This window comes from Bombina bombina, chromosome 1 (assembly GCF_027579735.1).
Source record: "Bombina bombina isolate aBomBom1 chromosome 1, aBomBom1.pri, whole genome shotgun sequence".
NCBI classification, from domain to species: domain Eukaryota; kingdom Metazoa; phylum Chordata; class Amphibia; order Anura; family Bombinatoridae; genus Bombina; species Bombina bombina.
This window is the reverse complement of record NC_069499.1, coordinates 1146295276-1146315760: the sequence shown is the minus strand read 5'-3', so window position 1 is coordinate 1146315760 and position 20485 is coordinate 1146295276. Positions and strand designations below refer to the sequence as shown.

Here is a 20485-nt window from a genome sequence, read left to right as displayed (position 1 = left end):
TGTTGGCGATGTTAGGGAGGGCAGATTAGGGGTTAATACTATTTATGATAGGGTTAGTGAGGCGGGTTAGGGGTTAATAACTTTATTATAGTAGCGCTCAGGTCCGCTCGGCAGATTAGGGGTTAATGAGTGTAGGCAGGTGTCGGCGACGTTGAGGGGGGCAGATTAGGGGTTAATAAATATAATATAGGGGTCGGCGGTGTTAGGGGTAGCAGATTAGGGGTACATAGGGATAACGTAGGTGGCGGCGCTTTGCGGTCGGAAGATTAGGGGTTAATTATTTTAAGTAGCTGGCGGCGACGTTGTGGGGGGCAGGTTAGGGGTTAATAAATGTAATACAGGGGTCGGCGGGGTTAGGGGCAGCAGCTTAGGGGTACATAAGTATAACGTAGGTGGCGGTCGGCAGATTAGGGGTTAAAAATTTTAATCGAGTGGCGGCGGTGTGGGGGGACCTCGGTTTAGGGGTACATAGGTAGTTTATGGGTGTTAGTGTACAGTAGTTAAGAGCTTTATGAACCGGCGTTAGCCAGAAAGCTCTTAACTCCTGCTATTTTCAGGCGGCTGGAATCTTGTCGTTAGAGCTCTAACGCTCACTTCAGAAACGACTCTAAATACCAGCGTTAGAAAGATCCCATTGAAAAGATAGGCTACGCAAATGGCGTAGGGGGATCTGCGGTATGGAAAAGTCGCGGCTGAAAAGTGAGCGTTAGACCCTTTAATCACTGACTCCAAATACCAGCGGGCGGCCAAAACCAGCGTTAGGAGCCTCTAACGCTGGTTTTGACGGCTACCGCCGAACTCCAAATCTAGGCCCCAGTTAGGTTTTTATCTGTTGATACAAATGCTCCTTTACTCAAACCTTAATGAAAGAGGCTAGTTCCGATTTGCACTTTCTTGTTGGTATCTATAGCCTTATATCTTAGTTCTGTTAGTAAAAAATGTTCTCCGGATAACGCAATGCCAAAAGTAAACTTATAGGGTTTTTAGCTGATAATTATAACATGATTGCTATAACATGCGTGCTCTCTAAATGCCGTTATAAGGGCATCACAATAGTATCAGTAACCAAATATCAATAAATTAAGCCTTAGCCAATGTCTGGAATACTGTAATATATCTGGTCAAATCTGTCTCCTATAATCATTCCTTGTACGAGTGAACCATAGCAAGTTTACTGAAGCTAATATTTAATTATGTATGAGCCACTGTTGTGACTCCGTTATTTAGCCACAAGATAAGTTAAGCTGGTCACTAGTTACATACAAAATTAGAGTTGATTCCTGATAATTTAAAATTAACAAACACTATAAGGAGCCCATTATCTCCCAACCTCCCCTGACATGTTTCGCCGAGCAATTCGGCTTTCAGAAAGGGTTTACGGAGGTTGAAGCTTGGCGGGTATTTAAACCCACTGACTCCGCCTATTCCTGATGTGTCATGGATTTCCAGCGAATCAGAAGTAGAGGCGTGTTTGTTTACCTTACAAATGTCAAAACAGAGTAAGTATTGGTTCAAAGCGATAGAGCGATCTTTAATCTATTAATAAGATCTTAGTCATTTTAGGTTTGAAATAACCCGGTCACTATTGGACCTTGTATGGTGGGTATGTTGGGTTATATAATAACGTAAGTATTTCTGAAGAGAGCCATCGTTCCGTTCCGAATGTCAGTGCATTCATGGATCATATATTACTACTGGCATAAAGTTCAATTCCTTCTGTCATTAGACACTTTAACAATAAGCCGGATCTAAAGTATTTTTACTTATCATATCTGGTCATCTAAGGTATGCTTCATTAAGATAATATAATAGTGTATCTCGTTATCGGTGCGATTATCTAAGGTGTACCTGATTCAGATAATATTCTAATCTGTCTAGTTCCAGATATAAGGAATTGTTCTTTATTAAGTAATAGGGAGAGGAGGTTTGTACAGAAGATGAATTGTGTTTGAATCAAATGTGATGGATTTTAAATATGGGGACTAATAGAACATGAATAATGTGCTCAAAGTCTGTGTTATTTTAGGTAGTATTGGCATACACCATTGTGTCAACCTGTTCGTTGCATGGTATACAGAAACTAGAATAACGTGTGTAACTTGGCAGGAAAGGTGCATTGTGTAGCAAACGTGACTTTAGATATTTGGAAATAGCTCGACCGTGATTATTGAGGGTGCACTCTCACTACACAATACTTAATATTTCCATCACCCTTGGCACTAATCTTCACACAATCATCCACGGCAACCCCACCTCATATAATTTACTTATATTCTTCACATTCACTACAGGATTGAGCTATAAACTGTCATATCACTGGTATCATCAGTTAAGCCTCGGCACAATTCTTTCTACGATGGCATTGCAGCCTACTCTTTGGTATACTTTTATCAATAATCACGGTTGAGCTATTTCCAAATATCTAAAGTCACATTTGCTACACAATGCACCTTTCCTGCCAAGTTACACTTGTTATTTTAGTTTCTGTATACCATGCAACGAACAGGTTGACACAATGGTGTATACCAATACTACCTAAAATAACACAGACTTTGAGCATATTATTCATGTTCTATTAGTCCCTGCATTTAAAATCCATCACATTTGATTCAAACACAATTCATCTTCTGTACAAACCTCCTCTCCCTATTACTTAATAAAGAACAATTCCTTATATCTGGAACTAGACAGATTAGAATATTATCTGAATCAGGTACACCTTAGATAATCGCACCGATAACGAGATACACTATTATATTATCTTAATGAAGCATACCTTAGATGACCAGATATGATAAGTAAAAATACTTTAGATCCGGCTTATTGTTAAAGTGTCTAATGACAGAAGGAATTGAACTTTATGCCAGTAGTAATATATGATCCATGAATGCACTGACATTCGGAACGGAGCGATGGCTCTCTTCAGAAATACTTACGTTATTATATAACCCAACATACCCACCATACAAGGTCCAATAGTGACCGGGTTATTTCAAACCTAAAATGACTAAGATCTTGTTAATAGATTAAAGATCGCTCTATCGCTTTGAACCAATACTTACTCTGTTTTGACATTTGTAAGGTAAACAAACACGCCTCTACTTCTGATTCGTTGGAAATCCATGACACATCAGGAATAGGCGGAGTCAGTGGGTTTAAATACCCGCCAAGCTTCAACCTCCGTAAACCCTTTCTGAAAGCCGAATTGCTCGGCAAAACATGTCAGGGGAGGTTGGGAGATAATGGGCTCCTTATAGTGTTTGTTAATTTTAAATTATCAGGGATCAACTCTAATTTTGTATGTAACTAGTGACCAGCTTAACTTATCTTGTGGCTAAATAACGGAGTCACAACAGTGGCTCATACATAATTAAATATTAGCTTCAGTAAACTTGCTATGGTTCACTCGTACAAGGAATGATTATAGGAGACAGATTTGACCAGATATATTACAGTATTCCAGACATTGGCTAAGGCTTAATTTATTGATATTTGGTTACTGATACTATTGTGATGCCCTTATAACGGCATTTAGAGAGCACACATGTTATAGCAATCATGTTATAATTATCAGCTAAAAACCCTATAAGTTTACTTTTGGCATTGCGTTATCCGGAGAACATTTTTTATTAACAGAACTAAGATATAAGGCTATAGATACCAACAAGAAAGTGCAAATCGGAACTAGCCTCTTTCATTAAGGTTTGAGTAAAGGAGCATTTGTATCAACAGATAAAAACCTAACTTAGTATCATGCCTTCATAAAATTTATATACAAGCATTACTGCTGCGGTTAAACTTAAGGATGCCAAGGGGGTGAAACGTGTTGTTATAATTGTGCCTCATATAATTACATTCCTAACTTATGGATAATATTTAACAAATCCATTTAAAAGCCGAAATTAAGGTCACAGCATTCAGTAAGATATTATACTTAGTAAGAAGCTATACTACACTTTATGTTTGATACTGTAATGTCAGCGACTAGACTATACTGAACTAGCATCTCTCAGTTGTTGCTATCCATTTGGAATAGTTTAACAGTATAAGAACGCTGATAATCACATGAGATACACTTATATACAATTTTGGCAAATTATTTACTTGCAGTATATCAGACCACCATTCAGGGAAAGCACTCTTTAATTCAGTATTAATATCATACTAGACGGGTAAATTAAGGGAGTCATTAAATTAAGTGATTGTTACTTATATTTGCAGCATTATCAATATATTGGTAACATTGTTTATTTGCTACAAATAGATCACAGCAATATCCCTAATCAGCTCTCGTCTATGCAAATTAAGAAGCTCACTAACGACAAATATTAACAGTACACCAGTACAGGAGCACTTATTAAAATTATTCTTAGTGTACTATGCCTTCAAAATGCACTCAGTAGATTTGAAAGTGTTATAAACATTATGCACAAGTACATGGTATACCACAATATACCATAATCATTAACATCTTTGCTAACCTTACTGTCCAATAACTTTCTGTAATAAGGTATATTTTTGCATGTGCCAGTGCAAACTCTTATTTCTACTTGGATTAGGCAGTCAATATAATAGGCAAAGCCTATGTTATGATATTAATAACCAACATTTGCAATTCATAGTATAGAAATCCTTTCCAATCCGGTCATCTCGAAGCTCTGCCTAATTCCTATTAAAGTTGATATAATCCTGGGTTTTTAATTGTATTGTCTTTTCCATTATTTTAAAAATAGTCCAATAAAATTTGTTTTAATTTATCTCACTGATCCGCTATCTTGTAACTCAGTTAACAATTCCACATTAGGGAATAAGAGTGCTATTTAGGTGTACAACTCCTGGAGATTCTGATCCCCAATTCTTTGCTTTAAGTTTACAAGTACACAGCACCTCACAATGATACTTTAGCTACAAGGGTGGAATATAGGATTTAACCCCCTCCCCCCATTATTACTATACATTGGCAGGGCCGGATTGGGCAGCCGGGATACCGGGAAAAATCCCGGTGGGCTGCCGGCCAGCAGCTCAGCTGGGCTGGCTCAGCTGCTGCAGAGACCGTCTGAGAGCAAGTTGCAACACATTTTTGATGCGGGCGGCTGATTGATTTTTGTTGGGCCGCCACTAGTTCCCTTTGCTCCGCCCACCATTACCGAACCCTGTAAACATGTGCATAATTGAACCCAATAGTGTGTAGTGCAGGATGTGAAGAGTGAGATTCTATTATGTGGCTTCTGCTTCAGACAAGTATTTAGCGCACAGCTGCACGTGTGAGTGAGGTCAGGTGGTGTCAGCATGGTCGCTGGGAGTGCAGCGCTGATCAGCTATAGCCTATGTCTCGGTAACAGAGTGAGATGGATGGCCGCAGGACACTGGTCAGGAAGATATATCGGATCCTTGCTTCATCTCTCAGTGAAGTCAGTGAGTGCTGTGACTAAGATCCGAAGCTGGGATAGTGCAGGGGAGTGTGGCGGCCATCACAGAGGCAGCCAGCCAGGTACAGACTGCGCTGGCCAGATGACTGAGTGACTGTTGTAAACTTGTAATGCTAGGGAAGGTAGCAAGCAGGGACTGGGAGCGTGGAGGCTCAGGCTGCCAGTCACAATGCTCTGGCCGGTGGCTCACTAGTTGCATTGAGTCCCAGGTCCTGGTTGTCACGCACTGTGCTGCACTGAGACAGCTGACTGTGTCACAGTCACTAAATTCTGTTCATTATTGGATACGGCAGCTACAGCAAGCACAGTGTGTGAGTGTCAGTTCTAAGTTCCTATTCTCACACCCAGGGAGTTAGTATAGCTACTTTCTCCTCAGTTATGTGAAATCTTATCTGTGTAAAATGTTTTTCAGGCTGGAATAATTCATGTAAAAAAGACAAAACAACAAGTGTCTGTGTCAGTCATAGTGCAGTCACTGCTGAGCAAAATGGGGAAAAAAAAATAAAATAACTTGCTCACCTCTGTTTATTGGCTGGTGCATGACACATGACCTCACACAGCATGTTGGGAATTGTCAGCTAATTACTTTTTCTTACCACATCACACTCTAGCTGTAGTTCTCTTATAATACACAGTAGGATTACTAAGGTAAATATACCGTATTTTCTTGCTAAGCAAATAGTTTAGAGCACTAAAATATTACTAAATATAATACAGCAATCAAATATGTGGTGTGTGTCAGTTTGTATGTGTATGTTTGTGTCTGCGTCTGTATGCAAGTGTATATAGTGTGTCTGCATGTGTATGTTGTGTGTCTGAAAGTATTTCATTTGTGTGTAAACTGCCTGCTTAACTCAAAATATTTTTACTTTTTATTATATATATATATATGAGTTGAAGGGAAAACCAGCTAGAGCAGAGTTGGCTGGCTTGGAGGGGGCGTGACTAGGTTGGAAGGGGGGTGGCTAGGTTGGAGGGGGCGGGGTTGGTCTGGTCTATACAAATTTCCAGGGCTGGTCTGATTTCCCAGTCCGGCCCTGTACATTGGTATCAATAATTATATTCCCTATTCACAACCAGTGGTGCCATTGGGCCCCCTCTTTCAATTATTGATTTCTTAGAGCAGTGCACAGACTCATTTACAGGTGGCCTTAATTGGCCACTATCAAGGGAGATAAGATAAACATACTAGGATTTTCCAGCAATTTCATATAACAATGTGCAGTTTGGGAAATCATGAATAAAGCGACAGTTGTAAATTATTTTAAAGCATGTGTTTTTGATACTTAAAGGGACACTAAAGCCCAAAACATTTATAGTAAAAAAAACACCAACATGCTCTCATCTATTGACCCTGCAAATCTATGTGTTTAACCCTGGGAAAAAGGGTTAAACACATAGTTAAAGTACCTATTGGGGGCCACAGGGAACTCCTAATACCAAGCAGAAATGGACACTGAGCCAATCAGAAGTGCTAGTTGCACAGCTAGATTGTGTGACCAGTGCTACTGATTGGGTCATCAGCAGTATACGCTTGAGACCAGCAGTTCTCTGTGGCTCCAAAGTAGAATGTGTGGGGGCATGACATTTCCACTAGTCCTGGAAGAACTGTAGTGACACATATGTATAGGTGAATGTTTTTAGTATGTTATTATTAGTAGGTCTTTGACATTGACAACTATTAGTTGTCTCTACTTTTGATTGTGGAACCCTGTGTGTCCGTCTGTATAATTCCAGGAGACATCTCTTCTTGAATTTACAGTTTAGAAGATGTGTTATATCTGAAACCATAAATTACAGAATGTTAAGCTAGTTTTTACTATGAGGCAAATAATAAATTTGAAGGTACTGAATATTGTACCAAATCCAATATCACTATTATGGACTACATGTGATCAACATTTGATATATTCCAGTATTGCAATACTTTTTAGCAAACAAGAGGTTAAATGCAGTGCAAATGTATTCTGGGGAATTTTACGTTAGAAGCAGGTTTAAGACAGTCATGTTTATACAAACGCACACACGGGTCTTAATATTTTTGTTTTCTTAAAACGTATTATACCTTATGTTGTTAATAACGGGTTAAATTTGAGGGGCAGAGCCTCGCTACAGCTGGTTGCCCTCCTCCCTCTCAGTCAAAGGGCACATGAATGATGCGACAAGCTGCAGACCGAGACTATAGAAGAGCACGTTAGACACACCCCTTTGCTCTGGTTCGCTACTGGCTCATAGATCACGTCTGTTATTGGACTTTCTTGAATCCCATCCCCCGCCACATGGCTCTGAGTGTCATTCTAAGGATCTGAATGTGTCACCGTTCTCCGTTCTTGTTCTCCGCGCGCCACACCTCCCAGTACAAAGCTAAGTGCTTTATTGGCGTGACACATTGCACATGTTCTGCCAAATTGATCTGTCGCTCTAGCATTTCATTAGGTTGTGTAGAGTCGACTGCACTGTTTAAGTAACTGTCACATTCTCAAAACCACAAGATTGTCTCTAGGTAAAGTTGTTTTTCTAAAGTAGATTTATTTATTTTTTCTTACGATTATTACCTCCCTTGCAAATTCCAAGCCATGTTGTGCAGACAGGTCAATCTATTCCTGAACATACATCATCCTGTACCTCCTAACACTGATAAGTTGTATATGTATACACTGCATGTTTTGTGAATTAGTAAAGTATTATTTACTGTATCTGCAGGAATATACATTTACTCACAAAACGACTCATATTGCATAGCTACTATACCTCACTACAATCCTACCTTTTCTCCCTACGGCTAAACTATACCTTACAGCTATGACTTTCTCCCTGAGTCTCTCCTCTGTTCCCTTCAACCTTTTCTCACTGTACCTTCACTCCCACTGCTCATTCATCCCACTATATTTCCTCATCCTCGTGGCTTTCCACTCCACTTGTATTTTCCCACTCCTTTTTTCTTAGTACCCAACCTCCTTGTGTTCACATTTCTCCTGCTTCTCATTGTCTCTCCTACTACACCTCCACTTCTATCCCTGCTTTCCCCACCACTCCCTAGTCCCTTTGCCCTCCCCTACAAGCTCCCCACCCACTGCTCCCCTTTACTCCCCCTTCTTTCTCCTCCCTTGTTCTCTTTCCCACTCAGCCTGTGTCCCCTCCCCAAGGTCTCTCTGTCCCCTCCCCTTGTTCCATTTTCCTTCTCTACTTTTTTTTTTCTCGTTCGCCTTCTGCATCAGGAAGTAGTTAGGAGAAATCTCCGCATTTACCTTTCGCTTGTGATATCTTCATAATTTGTTAAACAACGATATTGCATATTGTAAATATTTTCATGCAGGTGTCGTAGATTTGCGATTGTTTTAAGGATTTTTGTTATTTTTTGCATGTGGATTGTCTCTGCAATCGAACAGTGTCTCTGGACGTGCATTGCCCTCTGCCCTGGCACAGCAATCAGTGGATTTATCTCTGCCTGTACAAAACGCGTACTGGATCCCCTTTGATCTCCAACCATCTGTTCTTTGACTCAGGGTCGCGGCGTGTCTAATTACAGATGTGCACCTCATTCCTTCTAGACACTGACACCTAAATGCAGACGTTTAGGACGCAGCTTTAAACCCCTGCACTGCAAAGGAAGTGCCCTTTGTCTTGGGACACAGCATTCTTTGTTTCCAGCTGTGCAGTTGCAGATATGGGTGCCACTGGGTCCCACCTCTACAATTCCTTCTGATTTATTTAATCTTTAAACATCAGCCTATGGGTACAGCAGGCCAGATCCCCCCACCTTTAGATCTGCATTCCCTCTAAAACTTAACACTGCATTGGATTTCTTAGCGTCTGGATTATAATAACGCTTCCAGGTTACCACTAAAGTCCAATTGGCTATTCCCAACAAAATAGTGTTTCACTGTTTCCTGAAAACAATATCTGCATGTGCACATATTGCCACTTGCTTCCCTCTTAGACCTTTTGCCTATTTGATTTGACACACCCGATTTTTATAGTCTTTCTTTTTTTCGGGACCTCAAGATAATTTATTTCCATAATTGCCAACAAAATGAGATATTTCCGAGGTAAAGCACTCTACCTGTAGAGGCCAAGGTGGGGCACCTTCTGAATGCCTTTTCAGGGGTTGTGGTGGTGGCTTTGCTGCAGGCATGGGTTCACCCTGCTGGGGAGAGAGTATGGGGAGAAAGAGGAAGAAGAGGAATCATTTGAGATGAAGAGTACAGAAGACCAGAAGTGTGGCAGAAATGTAAGTCCTCATTAAAACCTTACTGTAAAAATGCACATTTAGATTTAAATCGAAGCGAATAACCTTCCTGGTTCTTTAAACAGAATTACCCATTGATAGTACCAAAGGTAAATAGATAGCATTTGTAATTTGATATTATTTTGGTAGACTGATAACTATTTTGATCATCATATCGTTATCAAAATAAAACGGACCAAAGTTTTGTTAATAAAAAATAGATAGGGGAAAGAAGAAAACAAGACAATTCTCTGTTTTTTGGTCATACATATTGCATTTTTTCTATATAAAAATACAATTTCTTGTTTCATAATTATTGTTTTACTGTAGGTGTACACTACCAACTACTCTAAACGGTTGTTCCATGTAACCAGTGCATTTTAAGTAACTTTCTTCCTAACATTCAATTTACAATCACTTAGACATCAGTATTGGACAGAATCAGTTATGTTAACTTCATTGAAGCATTTTAATTCTAGCAGGTCTGACCCCTATAATATGTTGTTGCAAAGTAATCTGAATATTATAACAAATATTTAAATATTTTGTTCTTCTGTTCATCGCTGTTAGTTGGTGTTCAATAAAGTCTCTATGTCTACTGACCTTTCTGTAGCAAGGAAGAGGTTAATTACAGCTCTGCATATTTTATTGACAATGAAGGATTTAATTGGTGCTCTGTGTATTCCTAAAGTGATTTTCACTTCTTTCATGGGCCAGGTTAATACTTGCTCTGTAAATCTTTGGTAGATTAGGGATTAAACACTGGTTTACTGGGAGGGATCATTCTCATCTTGAAGGACCATCATATTATAACAGCCTTGGGTCCAGTAGCTCAGCCAGCACATTCAAATAATGGAGACATAGGACCAACTCAAGGGAAAACTGCCTCCCTCATCCAGTAACCCGAGCTACCCTTTTCTTGGCATTTTGAGACAGGCCTCTAAAATCTTTAGATGTTAGGGTATATTTTGACCATGTATTTTAAATGATTGAGTAAAGAGTTTGTCATAGTGTTGCATGTTTTTGTGGTAAGAATTTGATTATTTGTCTCTCTGCAGACTGATTATGGCAATGGTGTCATTAGTGTTTGAGATATTTAAATGTTGTATCTGTAGTTTTGAATGGGTACATCACAGATTTTCAGAACATATGTATTGGGTTGTAGGGGCATGTCTCTTTACCAAAGGAGGTGTTGAGGAGCGTTGTCCTAATTGACCAATAAGCATTAGTAGGACGTGTACAACTGATACTCCTCGATTTTCAACATATGCATTGCAGAAAATGTTCCAAGTACAGTGTCACTTAAAGGGACATTAAACCCCAAAATTTTCTTTCATGATTTAGATAGAACATACACTTTTAAACAACTTTCTAATTTACTTCTATTATCATACTTTCTTTGTTTTCTTGTTATCCTTATTTGAAAAGCAGAAATGTAAGCTCAAGAGTGTGCACGTGTCTGCAGCACTCTATAGCAGCAGTTTTGCAACAATGTTATACATTAGCAGGAGCACTAGATGGCAGCACTATTTCCTGTCATGTAGGGCTTCAGGCATGTGCATGCTACCTACCTAGGTATCTCTTCAACAGAGAATAATATGAGAATGAAAAATATTTGATAATAGAAGAAAATTGGAAACTTTTTAGAAATTGTAATCTTTATCTGAATCATGAAAGAACATTTTTTGGGTTTAATGTCCCTTTAAAGTTACATGATCCCAACATTTTTATTATTCCCTGATTCAAATAGAGCATCATTTTAAACAACCTTCCAATTTACTTATTTTATCCAATTTGCTTAATTTTCTTGGTATTCTTTTTTGAAGGAGAAGCTATGCACCAAAGGGAGCTATCTGAAGACATCTGGTGAACCAATGAAAAGAGGCATTTGTGCAGCCACCAATCAGCAGCTAGCTCCCAGTAATGCATTGCTGCTTCTGAGCCTACCTAGATATGCTTTTCAACTAAGGATACCAAGAGAATAGAGCAATTTAGATAATTGAAGCAAATTGGAAAGTTTTTTTAAAATCACATGTTCTGTCTGAATCATGAAAGAAACATTTTCTGGGTTTCATTTTCCTTTAAATGGTTACCATGTTTCTACACAGAACACATTTTTATGTGGCTTTAAGCACAGATATGCAGTCATAATTTACGGTCTATTCATTGAATTCCTATATATAATAACATGAAATTGTTGGAAACATCCTCAACGTCTTTAAAACTGTATCCTGAGCGCATCCTGTTTCCAGCATACAATAAGATGTCATTTTGTCATAGTTAAGCTAAGAATATTGTAGCGGCAAGCACCCTTTTGCCTTTACGTTTTTTTCTTACCATTTGTGCTGGATGTTCTGATGCTTTACAACATTTCCCAACTCCAGTCCCAGTCCTCAACACCCTTAAAGGGACACTCAGGTTAAATTAAATTTTCATGATTCAGATACAGCATGTAATTTTAAACAACTTTCCAATTTACTTCCATTAAAAAAAATTTACACAGTCTTTTATATATACAATTTTTGAGTCACCAGATCCTACTGAGCATGTGCAAGAATTCACAGACTATACGTATATGCATTTGTGATTGGCTGATTGCTATCACATGGTACAAGGGGAGTGGAAATATACATAACTTTGAAATTTGTTATAAAAAAATTACTACTCATTTGAAGTTCAGACTAAGTGCTATTGCATTGTCTTGTTATCTTGCATTTGTTGATTATCCAAATCTAATGTGTTGACTGGTCCTTTAACAGGCCAGATATTCATTATATCTTACTTACTTTTTTTGTGTATGAAGTCCACACAGGATTATTGCAATATTTTTACATTTTTTTTAACGCCATTTTGAAATTAAAGATGAACCCTAAGCTCTTCCTCCTTCCGCCTTCTTTCCCATAAATGTGTTTTTTCTTCTTTAGAATCTCTCTTGTGTCTGTGAATTGTTATGACATCACAACGTTGTGCGTTAGAGGTCGTGCATGCTCAATGTATGAATGTTGTAGCATACAATACTGGATGCGCAGGGGAACATATTTAATAGTGCACCGAATCTTCTAGCTGCAACTTTGTGCATTCCTTTGCTGCTTTTGTGTTATACATACATATACAGATTATACATATATGGATTATTTTGTACACAAATCCACTGCGCATACGAAAAAATCCAGATCACATGACTAAGATAGACAATTGTGCATATGCCAAACTCAATTGGCACTCCCTAAAAATTATTTGCGAGTCGCTTACTAGAGGCTACATTTGAAAATACAGAAACCCCATGCAATGTAGGGGAGGAGTTAGGGGGACAATTCAGAATTTAAAACGGCTCTGAAAAAAGAAGAAAATGTGTATAATGGGATCAATGCAGAAGGATTATCAGGAGGTAATCTCTAGGAATATGTAAATACATAGGGCGAGATTACAAGTGGAGCGCTAAATATTGCTTTCACGAAAGCGATATTAGCGCTCCACCTTCTAATACCAGCGCACGCTAATGTGTGCTGGTATTACAAGTACACAGCTGGGAAGCATTGCGTTCACGAGAGAGCGATTCTATAGGCTCCTATGGGAGCCTCGTTCTGATGCCGTCACAGTCCGTAATCTGGAAGCACATTCTATTATTACAGTATTGCTTGCATATAACTATGCGTTTAGCCCCTCAGGGGTGTGGAACTTTTAAAATAAAATCTACTTGTCCAAGGGACTAAACTGGTAGCCCAATCTACTTGTCCTGACATGTAAAATATTGCCTATATTATAAATATATTTATGTGTCTATATAAATATGAATTTGCACCCACCATTCTTTAGTTTCATTTTTGCTGGCTGCTTAGTTAAGTAGCGTTTAATTATAATTTATATATATTTGTCAACCCTGAGTTAGATTGTCCAGTTTTGTACATCATAAAGTATCCTGTTTTAAAAAAAAACAAAAAAACTTAACACTGCATATGAGTTCTGTTATGTTTGTCAGCAGATAATAATCAGATGAACCGTCTTTTTCTGTACATATTCTTATTCTACAGCTTGTGTGTAAATATACTGTATGCTAATAAGGGGTAAACAAACATTAGTTGTCAGGGTTTATATATAAGCCTACTCTAATCAAGGGGTTAAATCCCTACTGTGAAAGGCACACATTAGGGATTTAACCACTTGATTGTTTGGAACACCCATGTAATAGTGATGTCTAGCCAGTGATTACAAAGAACCTATGCAACAGTGATATAACCCTTACTTAAAGGGACACTCAAGTCAAAATTAAACTTTATGATTCAGATACAACATGCAATTTTAAACAACTTTCCAATTTACTTCCATTAACAAAATGTGCACAGTCTTTTTATATTTACACTTTTTGAGTCACCAACTTCTACTGAGCATGTGCAAGAATTCACAGCATATACGTATATGCATTTGTGATTGGCTGATGGCTGTCACATGATACAAGGGGAGTGGAAATAGACATAACTTTGCAATTTATTTAACAAAAATCGACTACTCATTTGAAGTTCAGACTAAGTGCTATTGCATTGTCTTCTTATCATGCATTTATTGATTATGCAAATCTACTGTATTGACTGGTCCTTTAATTTGCAGGTCACAGTCTCTGTCTCTTAGATAGGACATTTACTGTGAGAGTGCTGGTCAGGCCCTAGTTTAGGCTCTCTCTGCTAGAATTATTACCTTTAAGGGTCATATAAGTCAGCTGAGCTGATTTTAACACAGCACATTGTGTGTGTAGCCAGGTTTGTCAATTTAACCACACATTAAAGGGACAGTAAATGTAAAAAATAATGTTACATAATTCTGCACATAGAATTAAGTAAGATTATCTTAGCAACATCTTGAAAAAAGAAAAGATTTGAGAGATTTTAGCCCCCAAAGTCACACCCCAGACCACCCCTTTTCTACACCACCGCCTCCCTCTCCTTGCTTCCCAGTCAGGGCACCACTGGTTTTCCTGAGTATTCTTATATTGGTGCAGGGCTGCCAGTAACAGCACTTGGTAATCTGTACAGGGAGTACACAGCTAACAACATTTCCTCAGCTGCACATGTGATTGCCCCTCTTTGTATATTACCGGCGTCCTGGGCCCTCTTCACGTTATACCTCCTGGTCCCCCCTCGAGTGGCGGACCTCCAGGGTCCGGTCTCACCTGCAACCTTTGCGACACTGGAAGTTCCGACCACTGAGATCTCATATGATTTGTTGTTTTACTAGCTTTGTGAGTGCAGCCCTCATGGACCACTGGCCTATTTAAAAAAAAAAATAATACTGCCTGCCCGGTGCCCAGAACTTAATGTCCCAGGAGCGGGGCGATACAGTTCACACAACCCTGCCCTTGAAAAGGGGTTAATCAAATAGCTGAAATCAGATCCATAGCAGCAATACCCTACAAACATCTAGCTGAATATATATAATGAGCCAATAACAAGCTGCATATGTGGCCACCAATCAACAGCTGTCTTGCAGTAGTGCATTGCTGCTTTTGAGCCTACCTAGATATGTTTTTCAACAAAGTATACAAATACAACAAAGTACATTTTAAAATAGAAGTAAAATGAAAAGTCTCTTAAAATTGCGAGCTCTATCTTAACAATGAAACGTTTACTTTGATTTTATGCCACTTTAATAAACTACTGTAGCAAGGTTCTTAAAGGATTCCAAAACTTTGAATTTTTCATTATTAATAAATTATCACAAACGTATCTACAGACCTCAACTATCAAAACGTACCCACTTTGACATTAAAACGAGTGTTAGAAGCAGAATAAAATGTTATATTACATTTTGGAAAAGACGTCATCAAAGCCAAACCCCTGTGTATAGTGCATTCAATGCAAAAATCAGTCTCCAATCACACTGCGATTTCCTGCATATCATTATCGCATCTTACCGTCAACCGGTGCATGCGCAATACAATACAGGCATTCGCGCATGCGCAGATTGCCGCTTCGATTCCTCACTTACCCAAATCATTATCGCATCTTACCGTCACCCGGCGCATGCGCAATAAAATACGGGCATTCGCGCAGATTGCCGCTTCGATTCCTCACTTACCCAAATTAAGCTACTTGACGTATAGGATGACGTGTAAGAAAGATTGCGCATGCGCAGTACAGACGAAGTCGGACATCTTGATAACTCAGGTTATCAAGAATGATTTGTTCTTCAAAATTGATCTTATAACGGTGGGTTTGGAAATCAATAATTTTTTTAAGCAGAATATCTAGAAAACAGTAATAATATGACACGCAAAGCCAATTACAAATATAAAAAACAAATATGGATATAGAGATTTATGCTAACTTTTTTCCATCGTTTAGTGTCCCTTTAAAGCTGAGGTTTGGGGAAGTGAAAGATCTGCTGCCTTCATTAGTGGATGGAGCCTGAGTGTGTTGGAATGAGTGAGAATGTTAGAGGATGAGTTATTGCGTTAGGAAGGCTTAGTGGTGTGGTAAAGCAAGCTCTATTTGGGGTTTGTTTTGTGGAAGTTTAGTTTCATGCCCCTGTGATATGGGGAGCAAAACAAGGCCACTAACATTTGTCTGTCTCAGTAACCATATACCTTTAGTTTTCTTGGCAGAGATCCTAGATTTATCTGGCTAAGGAAGGTCTGTAGCATATAATCCATAACATTAGCCTTTAATGACAGCTACATTGAAATGCATATTTCAAATTGTATACATCCTATAAATATACAGACTGTTAAAGCACCAACAATATGGAAGCATTTTAGCAAACATGCATAGCTCCTAGAATATAGTGCATACAAATTTATCCCAAGAGCTTGCAATCAACAGTGCTATAAAGTGGGTATAAAACTTAAACACAAGACAAGGATAGGCAGAATGGATTAGAGGGTTAGAGGGCGTTAAGCTCATTAGAGATTAAAATCTAAGAGATATTCAGGAAAAACACATAGCTCAGGAAATATGCACCAAGGTCAAATATCTGTATGAGGTCAAGTATGTAAACATTAAGGACTTAAAGTGACACATACAGATGACCTTGGCTTTATGCAAAGGAAATGTGACAAAATCATCTTGAAACTCCTGAAATTAGATCATAGTTACAAATACTTACAATTCATTTGTACCAGTTGTTCCAAAGGTTAGTGACAGCTGAGCTGGCTTATTTGGGGACATGTTTTGTTTATGTATATTAACAGCAATTAAATAAAATTTGCAGATAATTCAAGGGATGTACCTTTTGAAAATCTTCTAAAAAAGGCATATTGGGCACCCAAATAAAATCAGTAATACAGTAGACGAGAGAAACTTTGAATAGTGTTTTCAAATTTTGCACATTTTAACAAAGTACCTACCTCATACATTAAATAGAAAATGGTCTTACTTTGCCCTGTTGTGCCATGTGAGTAGTATAAGTGCACATGAAGAGCTTTAGGCTATACCCCCTGTGACAACGAGCAGCTATACAGGTAATTCAAGAATTGATCTTAGCTATTGTAGCTGCTGATTGGCTGTGTCCTTCCAAACAGTATAAATAATAAAATATCTGAATGTGGGATTTGGCCTGAGGAAAAGTAACAATCCTATTTAAAAACATCTCTCATCTATTGTACATTGACGACCAATAACATTATATAGATTGATTTTATCCTTTAAATCCAAAGTTATATGGATATATTCCAGACTGCCTAGGGTTAATAGGAAAAAAAAATCAATTTGCTGAAATTAAAGGGACATTAAAAGTATTTTTTCTTGTCTATTACATTTTTTTACACTGATGTTCCTGTGTTGAAAAGTAAACCTTATTTGGTCTTATAATTGTGGGATGTGTCACTTTTCGCCAGCAGAGCATTGTTATCAACCAGTGAGCTTCTCTCTCACAGATCCATCCTCTTAGTTTCACAATCATAATAAACTTCTTTAACTTAAAGGGACAGTCTACATGAAAATTTTGATTGTTTAAAAAGATAGAATATCCCTTTATTACCCATTCCCCAGTTTTGCATAACCAACACTGTTATATTAATACACTTTTTACCTCTGTGATTACTTTGTATCTAAGCCTCTGCAGATTACCCCCTGATCTCAGTGCTTTTTACAAACTTGCATTTCAGACAATTAGTGTTGGTTTCCGCATGACTGCGCAGGAGCGAGCACAATATTATCTATATGGCACACATGAACTAGCACTGTCTGGCTGTGAAAAGCTAATAAAATACACTTAGATAAGAGGCGGCCTGCAGGGGATTTGGAGGTTTAGAGGTTATAAAGAATATTATATAATGTTGGTTATGCAAACCTGGGGAATGGGTAGTAAAGACGTTATCTATCTTTTTAAACAATAAAGAAATCAAGTAGATTGTCCCTTTAAAGGGACAGTATACACCAATTTTCATATAACTGCATGTAATAGACACTACTATAAAGAATAATATGCACAGATACTGATATATAAAACCATTTAAAAACTTACTTAGAAGCTTCCAGTTTAGCTCTGTATAAAAGGTTACTGGAAAACCCACTGCAAGTGGGAAATAGCAGACACTCCCCTCTCCCCCTTCATTTGCATATGAAAAGACCCTTTACACAAACAGAAGCAAGCTGGAGTAGGTATACGTCAGTATTCACCTAAAACTTTGGGTTTTACCTGGGTTGTTCTTGCTGATTGGCGGATAAATTCATCCACCAATAACAAATTGCTGTCAAATAAAGATAGCAAAAGAACGAAGAAAAATTGATAATAGGAGTAAATTAGAAAGTTGCTTAAAATTGCATGCTCTATCTGAATCACAAAAGAAAAAAAAATAGGTTCAGTGTCCCTTTAATTAAACATTTTTATTTTGAGTTGTATGTCCCTTTAAGAGCTGAACTGACTCAACCTTGGACTAGGATATCTGCATGAAAGTGGGCAACAATTGCTGACATCATTACAGGAATTGACAGGTACAAGATTTATAAAGCACAAGTCAGTAGTAAGTTGAGATGTCAGTTATAATAGGGGCAAGTGCGGTAATGTGCCCAGCACATCTACGCTAGAAAACTCTACTTACTATCGTCTGTGAATGTTCATAGAACATTTTATTATATCACTATAGCTTGCTGCATACAACTGTACCAAGCCAGATCTGTGTGTGTTGCACTTTCAAATGAATAAATCCGGCAATGAAAATAACCAAATGTGGTCATATAAGGCATTTGTTTTACAAACGAATTAACAAACGCACATGTTTATAAATAACCTTCAAATAATCAATACTTTAACAAGATCTTTAGCATTGTGCTTGTCACAGGCCTAAATGTAAGTACATTACATCCTGTGCAGGAATAAGCCGGTTGCTGAGATCAATGTCTTCCTCATTTTTAGTTGTTAGCTGCATAGCTGGCTGTTCTGTATCATAGAAATGGAGAGAGGTAGAGCTGTATTGTTGTCACAGCTTAATTCCTCACTATTAATGTCTTGCAATGTTACTGCATACAAGCAGACACATGAAAATGCTTAAAATTATCTAGATCTTTCTGGGGGGGGGGGGGGGGGGAATCCTACCTATTAAAGATGCATTAAATAGTTTAATCTAAAGCAAACAATAAACATAAATCTTGGTGAGACAGCTAGAACTTATTTTCTAACAAATTTATTTTCTAGGTTTCTAAGTTTTCTAATTATAGATGTTTTTTAGTGAAAAATATCAGAAATGAGTTTGCTCAGTAAAAAAGAAAAATAAATCAGAGAAAAAAAATCTAAACCAAGATGGTGGCAGCTTGTCTATATGTATGAGGTAAAGATAACAATTGTTCCTATTTGCCGTGCATCTTACATTACTGCCCCCGGGTGCAGATTCAAGACTGCTTTGCAGATTAAAATGTGGTTTTAATGGGAATCCCACAAATTAAAGGGACATTGTACACTAGATTTTTCTTTGCATAAATGTTATGTAGATGAGCCACTTATATAGCCTATCTGGGAGTGTTTTTTTAACAATGTATAGTTTTCTTATTTTTTTAATAACATTCGGCTAGATTACGAGTTTTGCATATGAGCTGCTCGGTGCTAACTTGCAAGTTATTGTCACCACTCACCTCCCTATAGTGCTGCTATTACAGGTTTTCATAAACCTGGCGTTAGCAGGCAATAAGTCAGCATAAAGCTCCATCAAGCTCCATACCGCACTCCAATACCAGTGCTGCTTTGAGCTGGTTTTACGTGCCCCATTTCACCCTTAGACATCGATTGGGAGAGCCGGCTGAAAAAAAGCCTAACACCTGCAAAAAAGGAGCGTAAAGCTCCGTAACGCACGCAGCCCCATTGATTCCTATGGGGAAACAAAATTTATGTTTAAACCTAACACCCTAACATAAACCCCGAGTCTAAACACCCCTAATCTGCTGGCCCCGACATCGCTGCCACCTACATTATACTTATTAACCCATAATCTGCCGCCCCAACATCGCAGACACCTACATTACACTTATTAACCCTTAAACTGCCATACCCAATGTTGCCACCCCTACATTACAGTTATTAACCCTTAATCTTCCGCCCCCGACATCGCCGCCACCTACCTACACTTATTAACCCCGAATCTTCCGCCCCCAACGTTGCCGCCACTATACTAAAGTTATTAACCCCTAAACCTAACCCTAAGTCTAACCCTAACACCCACTAACTTGAACATAATTAAAATAAATCTAAATAAAAAATACAATTAATACCCAAGTAATTCCTATTTAAAACTAAATACTTACCTATAAAATAAACCCTAAGCTAGCTACAATATACTGTAACTAATAGTTACATTGTATCTATCTTAAGTTTTATTTTTATTTCACAGCTAAGTTTGTATTTATTT

At 38.2% G+C, this 20485-nt stretch overlaps 1 protein-coding gene across 2 annotated transcripts in view; it reads left to right on the top strand.

The window, feature by feature from the left end:
* Nucleotides 1–8644: 8644 nt before the first annotated feature.
* PLEKHH3 (pleckstrin homology, MyTH4 and FERM domain containing H3) overlaps nucleotides 8645–20485 on the top strand; it is a 183521-nt gene continuing 171680 nt past the window's right edge. Inside the window, exon 1 of one of the 2 annotated variants that reach the window (XM_053699361.1) lies at nucleotides 8645–9660. In XM_053699361.1, coding sequence (XP_053555336.1) covers nucleotides 9523–9660 — 138 coding nt within the window. In that variant the 5' untranslated portion in view covers nucleotides 8645–9522. The remainder of the gene's footprint in view (nucleotides 9661–20485) is intronic. The other variant, XM_053699366.1, reaches the window with a different exon arrangement.